The sequence below is a fragment of the Sceloporus occidentalis genome, unplaced genomic scaffold (assembly GCF_023333645.1).
Source record: "Sceloporus occidentalis isolate IW3139 unplaced genomic scaffold, rSceOcc1.0.p SCAF_3, whole genome shotgun sequence".
NCBI lineage: Eukaryota > Metazoa > Chordata > Lepidosauria > Squamata > Phrynosomatidae > Sceloporus > Sceloporus occidentalis.
In genome coordinates this window covers 200,564,577-200,575,922 of record NW_028316983.1, presented here as the reverse complement: position 1 = coordinate 200,575,922, position 11,346 = coordinate 200,564,577, and the positions used below count along the sequence as shown (strand labels likewise).

The 11,346-nt window shown below is 37.1% G+C and overlaps 1 protein-coding gene across 1 annotated transcript; it reads left to right on the top strand.

Annotated features, from left to right (window-relative positions):
- The first annotated feature begins 2,326 nt into the window (after positions 1–2,326).
- Positions 2,327–8,673, top strand: LOC149317347 (epidermal retinol dehydrogenase 2-like). The gene is made up of 6 exons (XM_089518879.1): positions 2,327–2,789; positions 3,841–3,972; positions 5,099–5,198; positions 5,925–6,069; positions 6,407–6,529; positions 8,460–8,673. The coding sequence occupies exons 1-6, from the start codon at positions 2,412–2,414 to the stop codon at positions 8,566–8,568; spliced, it is 987 nt and encodes a 328-aa protein (XP_089375005.1). The 5' UTR covers positions 2,327–2,411; the 3' UTR covers positions 8,569–8,673.
- The last annotated feature ends 2,673 nt before the right edge of the window (positions 8,674–11,346 follow it).

The window sequence follows — 11,346 nt, the reverse complement described above, 5'->3', positions numbered from 1 at the left end:
CTTAAGTTCAGCATTTAGAAAAACAGTTTAGGCCTGTAAAGAAAATGTGCATGCAAAGTTACTAAGTGAATTTGAACCCAGCAAACAGAAGAGTTCTCAATGTGAACAATCTTCATTGTTTCACTTCTGAAACAATGAATGATATTAATAATGCTTTGTCTGATAAAAGTTAGAAAGGTTGGGGAGGAAGAGTCTCCAGAACATATGTGGATTCGCTATCCTAAGGTCTCCAGGTTTGGGAGTGAGATCCTTTCCTGAATTAATCAAATAATACGGCAAGCTATACAATTTTGAAATACTTCATTAATTCTGTTGATTTTTTTATGTGGGCAATACAGATTTACCACATTCCGCAGCACCAGTCCCAGAGCCACATCACATACCTTTCTCTCTGCATGGACATTGGGTAGATTGACTTAACTACCAACTGTCCCTGAGGGATTTTGCATCTACTGCTGCTGCTCCCACCACTAATACCAATGCCACCACCACTGGCATCATTGTCTTTCAAACCATTAATGTCTGGACCAGTTCCTGGCCCAAACAGTGAAGTTTTTCCCTTCTCCTCCCTTGGCAGTGCCAGCTCTGATGGCATGCCCATAACTTTGAGGCAAATAAGGTGCCCAGCAAGTAATCTGGATGCCTTGTCTGACCTTAAAAGCAAGTGGCTGAGAGCTGATGGTGGCGGTTCTGCCAAGGTAGGGCAGGAAAACCTCACTGTTCTGCCAGGAACTGGCCCAGATATTAAATATTAAAATGGTAGCACAAACTTTTAAAACCTCATGATAAGGCAAGATGCCCCAAATCTAGGGCTGATACAGCCATGCATTATATCGCTTTATTGCCCCAGTTTTTTAGCAGCATATACAAAATCTGGAGCAGGATGGACATTTATGGGTGTATTTACAAAACACACAGGGACATCAAGAATGATGCCCCTTAGACATGGTATCACCCATCAAAACAAGTTGTTGGAATGATGGCCTGGAGCAAGTATTACTGTGAATATGCCAATCTTTTAAACAATAACAACTTTTTAAAATAATTAAAGTATTAAGTGCCCACATACACACACATATTTTCAATTTCTTCAAAGTTCTTTTTCCAACAATTCTGTTAGACAGATGGGATTTAACTTAGATGGTCAAGGTTTATATCTTAATCTTTTACAGATTTACAGTATATAAGAACAGTCCCTATAATCAACAGTCACTTTTGTTTTTAGAAACCTCAAGTCACTAGCAACAATTGATATAAATATTCCTGTCAGAATCACCTGAACTGGCATGATTTTATTATGAATTTTTGAAAAGTAACTTATGGGGTTCTGTTTTTATGAAATAGTTAATTCTGACTGGTTGCTTAAGATTTCTACAGTTGGTTGAAGTTGCCTTTTAGTTCTATTAGTTATAATGGATAAACAGAGTATCTGATTTTAAATACACCAAACTGCAACAAATTCTTCTGCAACAAGATGATGATGATGATGATGATGATGACGACACTATCCATTATCACTTCGTAAAATGCTCATTTTCTTCAGTTTTTATGTGGTTAACTTCATTTGAGAATTTATCTGATCCAGACTTCTACCTGAGCTTTATTGAGCCATTGAAGTTCTCTCTTTTGCCTTTCAAACAAACCATAATTGTGTTATGCTATAGGACTGGTAAATTAAAAACACACACACAGAGAGAGAAAGAGAGATTTGAAGATATCTATAGCTTATCCTCAGTACATCAGGAAACAGGTGACCTAGCATGATTGTACAGAACCATCTGGTAGTTTCATGAGTTTAGCAACTGTACTATATGAATATATATATTTTAATTACCTTTCCCTGCAACAACACAGGCTAGTTAGAGGAAATATTCATTCTGGAGAGGGAGGGAGGGAGCATACACCTACCTATGTATCAGGAAAGCTCTAGTCCAGCAACCAATGTTCTCTTTTTGACATAAAATAGAACATGTAATTCAGAAAATGACCTTGTATTTTTAATTTTTCAGAGTAGCAGGATCATCCCTTCAAAAGTACTTATGTGTAGGATGAGGCAAGACCGGCTGGACTTGAATAAGACAGTCAATCTCTCTCTCTCTCTCTCTCTCTCTCTCTCTCTCTCTCTCTCTCTCTCTGTCACATATCCATGCTGGTCATAACAGTAATTGTGCTAAATTATAGTCACAATCTCTTGTTTGAATATTATCTGTATAATCAAATCTACGTGTAAGTGGGAGGAGAGAGAAGAAGCACTCCTATATACATTCTCAATCATGCTTTGAAATATTAATCCTCACATTGGCTTAAACAACAGCATTTCCTATTGGCACGCGGAGAAAGAAGGATCAACTCCAAAATTATAAAAAGAGATTAAACCAAACATTTTTAGAAACGTAAATACGTTTACACTGATGTTAGCAGACTATCTTATGCATACATTGAGAAATATCTTTAAAACAATGATGTTTCTAATAAGACGCATCTTGGAGACCACTGAGTTTATCATTTTGTTTATCTATTACAATTTGGAAGCATTCATTTTAATGTTCTTTTCTGTTCGAAAAAAAGTCGCTGGGAAAATAGTGCTTGTTACAGGAGCGGCAAATGGAATTGGTAGAGAGGTTGCATTGAATTTTGCACGTCTTGGTTCCATCCTCATTCTCTGGGATATTGATGAAGAAGGTAACAAAGAAACAGCAGAGCTGGTCAAAACCAACGGGGCTCTAGCCGTTTATACCTACAAGTGTGACTTGCGCAAAAAGGATGAAATCTATGCCGTGGCAGATAAGGTAAACATGTGGATCTTTATTTATAGTTCAGAACTGTAATATCTAATTGTTGCTCCTTTAAGCAAGAAAGTGTTTGGCAAATTAATCTGTGAAAATTATCTCACTGTTCCATAAGCCCAGGAAAGTCTACAGAAAGAAAGCAGTTTACAAGCCAGGTAAGAAGAATATTGGATATATATCACTTTAGGCTGTACTCATAATTGTTAAAGTTGGGGGAGAATTTCATTCATTTCACGTTTTGATAATAATTTACAAAATGCATAGTAAATGAATTAAAATACAAGTGCCCTTCGCTATATGGACATTATAAAAGTTTGCAATGAAATTCTGAACACAAAAAAATGTTTGCAATAACGAATATGATAGAGCAAGGTTAATAAAAGGTTATTGGCCTGATGGCAAATACCATTCTCAAAGCAGGTTTCATTCTCTGTGTTCCCTCCCCATTAAAAAAAGTTTAAAACTCATTTTTGTTCAAACTTTAAAAAGAAATTCATGAATTTTGGAAAACTCATTCATCCGTACTTCATACTGTTCCTCCTGCAGGTAAGTTATAGGTCTGTCTTCTCTCTCTCTCTCTTGCTTGCTCTCTCTCTCTCTTAACCATTTACTGAAAGAGCAAATATAAAATACAATTTGTGAAACAAAGTCTGCAAGTTAACCAACACCACTACAAAAAGTTCATATCATGTACTATATATATTTATATAGCTGGGTATTTAAATGTTTTATTCAATATACAAACATGAAATCTGAAAGGAGTAGATGTAATGAGTCAGTCTCCATCTTGATGCGGCTTACAAATGACACAAAAAGTCTTCTCTGCTTAATACAATTAAGTTCTGATACCAATATAATTGAGTCTAGGAGTTGACAACTTCCAGGGATTGAGGAGGCCATATATACTCCCTCTATAGGATTCCAGATGAAAACCATAGAGGATCTAAAACTTATCTGCTGGGCCCTATGCTACACTTTGTCCACCCTTGCTGTATGCTGTATTAATGTGTTTTAGACATAACATCTCAAGTTTCCCTTTTTGTTTTTGCAGGTTAAAAAAGAAGTGGGTGATATAGAAATTCTAATCAACAATGCAGGTGTCTTAAAAGGAAAGGCGTTCATTGATCTTCCTGACTCTGATATGGCAGAAACTCTAGAAGTGAACACTAAAGCTCATTTCTGGGTAATCTTTTTTTTCTCCAAAAATGCTGTATAGAATTATTTGACCAATAACTGCATGGCTGGAATTTAGGTATATTTGGGAAATTAAAGTTTCATTACTGTGAGAAAATGTAAACATACAGGATCTCCACATTTAGTACTGATGCATTAATTAATTTATAATACTTTTCTTATTATTCTTTCTAGTGTGCATTTCTTTTCTTTTCTTTTTCATTCCTTACTAAATTCTTTAACACAGAGTTAAGCTAACTCAAACATACTGAAAGCAATGTGTTTTGAAAACTCTACATTTTCTTTTAATAACTTAATAAATTTTAACTTGTTATATTATACTGCTACAAACATCATTATAAATAATTTTGGTAGCACTTTGATTGCAACTTGTTGTCCTAGCCATTATTAATAGACCAACATCCGTCTTCCATTCTCTGTAGAAAACTATAAATGCGACAGAGGGTTAAAAGTGACATAGTGGTGTGACTGATGGACTAGGACTCTGGGATACCAGGACATCAGGTGACACGCCATGTTCCTTGTTTATCAAGGTGTCAGGAGAAGTCCAATCTGAGGAACAAATTCTTGCCATGGAAGAATTGTTTTTAGGGCACCACATCAGTCCTTTTTGAGCACAGTAAAAAGAAACCTGTCACCTGTGATCTCACTACAATGGTCTCCCCTGCTGCTCCATTGCTCTTGCTTGATACCACCCAAGAGTGATGTGAAACAACAGCATATGACCATCCAGGCAGCCATATGACCAGCCATGTGATTCTTTCTATCACCTTCAGGCAACACCCCTGGAATGACAAAGATGGGGAAATCAATTATTGCCATTTCAGAGTAATTATTATTATTAGTTTTAAAATTTTGCCATTTTACTGCATTCTTTCAGATAAAATTGAAGCTCAACACCCATCAGTTGGTTAAACAATGAATTGCAAGTAATGTGTTACTTTTTTAAAATGTACTACTTCCTAGCTCTGGATAAACTGGCATTAAAAAATGACCAAGTTTGTCAGCATATGTCCTTTAACTGTAATGTTTTGTCCTATGATTCTGATGAAGTAAATATAGGCGTTACATGAAATGTGCCTAATATTAATTATGATTTACAAACTGTGTCACAGACTTGCAAAGCCTTTCTTCCAGCCATGATTGCCTGCAACCAAGGTCATGTGGTTACTACTTCTAGTGTAGCAGCACTAGTGGGAAGCAATAAACTAACAGGTCAGTAAGCTGTGAATCTATTCCTTATCCATCCTATCAAAGCGTAGACTCAAGAATAACTGGCATATATGGAATCACATGAATGCAACTCAAAGCATCTTAATTTGGGAAATAATTAATTGAACATATAGCTGAGTCAATGAGAGCTAGCATGGTTTGAATGTTGGACTAGAACTCAGTAGAACTAGGTTCAAGTCCCTGCTTGGCCTTGGAAATCTGCTGGGTGATCCTGGGCAAGTCATTTTCTCTCAGCCTCAGAGGGCAATGGCAATTGCAAACCCCCTCTGAACGTATCTCATTTTTTTTGCAGAAGCATTGTAATTGAAATATCTGGTCATCATCTGCAGATGCCCCAAACAGAATACATTTTCATGTCATACTTACTGAGGAGTAAACATCTTTGAAAATAATGTCATTATATCTAAATAACGAGTGAGATTGGACTCACTGTAAAACAAATAAACCTATAAAAAGAAGCAAACAATAATATAGACATGAGAAAACTGGCATGTTATGATTTTTGTTTAGTCATTTCACAATTTGTTATTACAAAATTTGGTGCATGCAGTCAAAAGTATCTATTTGTTGAATTGTGTTTAAGTCTGGATTTTGAGACAACAGTTTAAAAAGGTATCTGACTCATTATTTTTCATATTTTTTCTATAGATATTTTATTAAGAATACAGTATATTTCATCCCTTTGTTTCTTATTTCTGCATTTTCCAGATTATTCAGCAAGTAAATCTGCAGCATTTGGATTTTTGGAATCTCTTGCTTTTGAAATGAGAGCTGCAGGGAAGGAAGGCATTAAAACCACCATTATCTGTCCTTACTATGTGGATACAGAATTAGTTACCGGGGTAAAAACAACGTAAGTAGTGGATTTCAAGTAAAAACAAGCTGGGGGAGGAGCCTTGCAATTCATTTTTGCCAGCTTTGGCTAAAAGGAAGCCAAAGTTGGATTTCAAGTAAGAATGCGTTCATGGATGTTTATTCAGTGCCTAAGCACAGAGGCTGGGCACATGTCATGGGGTTTGGGATTTATCAAGGACTGCTTTTGAAATCTTAGTTTTAAAATATTAGCCATGTGGCATGAGAAATAAAAGTCAACTTTTTGATGCATGAACTAGGAGATCCTTGTCAAAACTGTGCTTTGGAAATGGGGATTTTTTGTTTATTGAGTCACCTTTTCAAATATCTCCCTGCAGGAGGCCATTACTACTTCCGATCTTGGATGTACGTTATGTTGGCAAGAAGATTGTGGATGGCATTCTGAAAGAGAAACTTTATATTGTCATACCACCATATATCGGGCTCATTGTTCTTAAACTGTAAGAATATATCTCTCTTATCATTTGCTAACTTTGTGTTCAAATATTTCTAAGGAACATAATAAAAGAAAGGAGATTTTTTATAATGTGTAAAATTGAAATTGGGATGTAGCTTTTGACATTTGATAATTTAACCTTTGACCTCAAATGTTTGATTTTCTATTGTTAAAATTTTGTTTTCCTTCACAATGATAATTTGCTTCATACTTTTAAATTAGACAAGATAGAAATGTTAATAATGATGGCTTCACTAAGTTTGCTTAGCTGAGCACATGGTCTTGAATGGACCAAACATATGCAAATTGAAAGGAAGGATATTATCCTGCTTTTTGAAATAGTCCATTTTCAATAACATGTACATAGGAAATCTGGGTTATAAATATTTAGAAACAAAAGAAATGTGTGCTAGCTGATATTCAGATCACATTTTCGTGCAGGTTCTTTGCCTCCTCCCATTAATGAAAGATATATTGTTTGTCATAGCATGTGCTTTTCCTAACCTGTGTTATTTTTCCATTTGTCATCCTTTGCTTTGTGATTCATCACTGCAATTAAAGAACACAGGCTTCATTTGCAAGCCTGATTGCTGAATCTTTTAAAGGGGGAAGGGAAAGCTATAGGAAATATGCATCCCCTTTGACACCAAATTTGATTATCATCTTATGCCAGCCACAGATGCTGGCGAAACGTCAGGAAGAAACTTTTCTGGAACATGGCCACATAACCCAAAAAACCCACAAAAAACTATGGATGCCAGCCATGAAAGCCTTCGACTCACCATTTTATCCTCTTATCACCTTTGTCCACAGGCTATTTCAGTTGCTGCAAACTCCATTCAAAGTACAAAAGTAATTTGCACTCAGTTTACTGGGGGCAGAGAAGAGGAGGGACAGAATCTTGCCCTTCCCAGTATGCTCAGACAAAAGTAAACAGCTGCAGTATCTCCTAGCCCACTTGTTCTTCTTCATTGTCATCTTTTGCCATCTTCATCGTTGTCTCATGTTGCTTGGATACATGAGTCCTGGTTTTCATCTGTGAAATACTGGATGATTTGGGACTCATATTTTATTTTGTAGGAACACAGTCAGAGATTTCTTTTTCTTTCAAAACTTAACTTCTTTAAGCAGTGTCTGACTGATAGTTTCCCACAGTGCCCTTGAACCTCCTGCATCAATAACTACCTCATCCCACAGTGCACCTGAGGTTGAATGTCAGGTGAACTATGGCATGGAGGTGGCTCTGATATAAGAGAAAACCTGTTGTGATAAGAAAGTAGCAGGGAAATATTCGATATGAAACAAGAAAAAGTGAGAGATGTTTAAAAAGGAACAATAAAATAAAATTTGTTTTAAAACACAGAGAAAGCTCTGCTAATACCCATGGGCATATGTGCAAAGTTCTCATGAGAATGAGCCAATGAAGAGCAGGACACAGAGGGGAGGATGGGCGGGATTTGTATGTATTCGCAGATGACCACTCGAAGAAATACCGTTACAGGTAAGCAACCTGTCCTTCTTTTTCATGGTCTCTGCAAATCATACAAATGGGTTAGACTGACAAGCTAAGGTAGCAACGGAGGGAGTGTCCTGAGCCCAAAGTTAAGTTCAAACAGTAGTCATGGGCATATATGCAAAGTTCTCGAGGTAATCCATGCCTTGTTTGGGCCCAGGAGAAGAACAGGTTACTTATCTGTAACTGTAGTTCTTCTGACTTACGTATTGGTACTTTACTCCTATAAGGGTAAGTTCCTCACCATATGAAGTGATTTGAAATTCTCCAGCTTGTTTTCTGATATTCCAAAAAAAAAAAAAAAAAAAGACTTCCTTACAGCCTGAGATTGGCATGAGAAGGTGGGGAGGTTACTAGCCCCAAGAATTAAGTATTTTTTTTTTCAGAGCTAATCCAAAGTACGATATTGTTTTCTCCCCAGATTTCTTCCTAAGAAAGTCGTTTTCCTTCTTGCGGAATATCTTGGACTCTTCAATAATTTAGATCATTTCAGAGGTGAGGTTAGAAGAGGACATAATGCAGAGGACTGAGAAATGCTGTTCTGTACCCTAACTGAAACTTTTCCCTACCTTACTATACTACTATTTCATATATACTCCTTTAAGACTTTTCTTTGTCTATCACATATCCCACAGATACACAGCATTAAATATTTGTTCAAGCAAGCAGAAGGTGGCATTTGTCTTCATTTCCTTGTAAAAGCATAGCAGTCCCATCCTGGACTCTCTGTAGCTTAGACGAAATCAAAGGGCAAGGTCATGCCCATGACCATGCTGTCAGCAAGCCCATGGATAAAACCTCTCCAGCCAGTGCAATGGTGGCGACTCAGATTCTCCATGTGTGATTTTTGGACACAGTGACAATGGCATCCCTAGGGTTGGTATCACCCAGTGTAATAACTCATGGTGTCACACACACCCCATTGGTGTCCTATTTCACACCATACAGAATCCTTAGTAATGCTTTTTTGTACCAATGTTACTTGTAAATCATAATTCCCATATACCACTGAATGTAATGCTAATAGTTGTGATGTAACTAGCAAAATTAAAATTATACCTTCAAATTACAATCTCATAAGCATAACTTAAATGTATTTACATATACATAGTGAATATTTTGGTTAAAATGTAATGTTTTAAAAGAAAAATTAAAAAAATATTTTTTTAAAAATTCAAAAGAATTAAAATTTCAAATTTTGAAATTTGAAATTTTCATTATTAAAAATTTTGGGGCCCATCCTTTCTTCTCCCAGTGAGCTTTGCCTCACTCCTACCATCTCTTAAAGCATTTTAAAGAGATATAGACAAATCCCACAATGTTTCGGCTAAAATACAGCTGTTTGAGCAACAGTGCTGTCACCACCACCCCTTAGCCTCACACCTCCCCAGTGACACCACTGCACAGTGATACCAGCTTCTCACTAAAGATGCCAGGACAGTGAGCAAGGCTTCCTCCAACACCCAGTGATGTAGCTAAGGGGTGGGAACAAATGAAAGCAATGGCCTTCCAAATAAGAATTCAGTCCCAGCATGAAGTTTACCTTTAGTTCCTAGATTTCTAGCATCATAGAGAGTTTGGCCCGGTACACACAGGCAGGAAGCAGCGTGGCAGGACCAATTCTAGCGTTCTGGAGCACGCAGCAACCGCACTCTCCAGAACCCTAGTCTGTATGGACGCCGGCATCATGGCAGCCTCCCTTCCCCATGGGGCCCGCCATGATGACGATGCTACCGTACAGTGACCAGACATCGCTGGCAGGAAGAGGTGTCATGACGAAAGCCCTTCCTGCTTGTGATGCCACAAAAAAGAAGCTGCTCTAGGTGGCTTCTTTTTTGCTGTGCATTGTTGTCCCGCGGTTTGCTTGCTGCAGCAACACTGCACAGCAAAGAGGGGCGTCGTTCTGCCACCAGTGTGTACCAGCCTGTATGTGTACAGGCTAAACTGACATTTTATGTCACTGCAATGCTAGAAATCTGGGGAATGAAAGAAATTTTCATTTAGGTCAGCATTCTTATAACAGATCAAAGTCTTTATTTGCCCCCCCCCCCCCCCAATCCAGTTAGCTACACCTCGATCAGGGGAAATTTACTCCTTTGCTTTAAAATTACTTCTTGGATTTAAAACACAGCATCAGTTTGTATGTCTGATTGTTAAAGCTTATATCTCTGGGAGGGAAAACAGGCCATAGTAGGGAATATATATTCCCTTGACACCTGAGTTGTCATTTGCCATAAGATGTTTACAGCCATACAAATGATTAACCTATAAATGAACTCATGCCTTATGTAATAAGTAACAGAGAAATTTTACTAAAATCTTTTTGTCACACAGCCTGAGATTTTTCTTCTTTTTGCAGTGATTGTTACCTGAATGTTTTATTCACATATAAATGCTTTAAAAAGGCTTGCAAAAATTTCACCCTGAAAATGAAAAGGAAGAGCTTCTGCGGGGCAGCTTTGTTCTATTGGGCATCAGTCTGAATGGGACAAGAGTGGATATGAATGTGGAAGAAAAACATATTAATTATCATAAGATTTTTGAGCTATTCGGCCCTTTCAAATTTTAGTTATAGCATTATGGTTCCACCTTAACTACTATGGTTCTATCATGCTTCTATCTCATGGAATCCTGGCATTTGTATTTTAAGAAACGGAACTTAAAAATTTCATACAGAAAGTTTTACTGCCTCACCAAATTACAAAGTCCAAGATGCCATGGGATGCAGATATGGCAATAAAATTGGAACTGTACTGCTATAATTTTAAAGTGTGAAAGGAGTCATTGGTCTCTGTCATTCATTTTCTTACAGCTTTGAAAAACTGTCCTTCCCACTCTTTTTCTACCATAGACTCATCTGCCAAATGTTGCATCTCATACATCTAAGAGTACAACTACAACCTAAGTTGTTTTTACATCCAAAGAATGGAGACAAAAGATGTTTATAACTGTCCCAAAGAGGAAAATCTTCAGGGCCAGTTTTAACAATCACTTTGAGACACCCCTAACTAACATATACTGTATTTTAAATTATAGCATTATCATAATCATGGGATTATCAAAAGCATCTAGTTTCAGTTTAGAAGACAACATATAGATGTGTTTATGTGGGTGTGGGTGTAGGGAAAAACATATTATACTTACACATTGCATATAACTGAACATAACTATCTGAAGAAAAAAATCTGCAGAAATTTCTAATCTGGCAAATCCTGGCACCTTTTGCTACTAACTGAAAATACATAAACAGAAGGCTCCCCCCCCACACACACACACACACACATGTAGATGATGAAACAAGCCAACAT

Coding starts and splice junctions, on each gene's coding strand:
- LOC149317347 (XM_089518879.1), top strand. CDS start 2,412: ATGTTAGCAGACTATCTTATGCATACATTGAGAAATATCTTTAAAACA. Junction 3,973..5,098: donor ACACTAAAGCTCATTTCTGG/GTAATCTTTTTT, acceptor ACTGTGTCACAG/ACTTGCAAAGCCTTTCTTCC. Junction 6,530..8,459: donor GGGCTCATTGTTCTTAAACT/GTAAGAATATAT, acceptor TTTTCTCCCCAG/ATTTCTTCCTAAGAAAGTCG.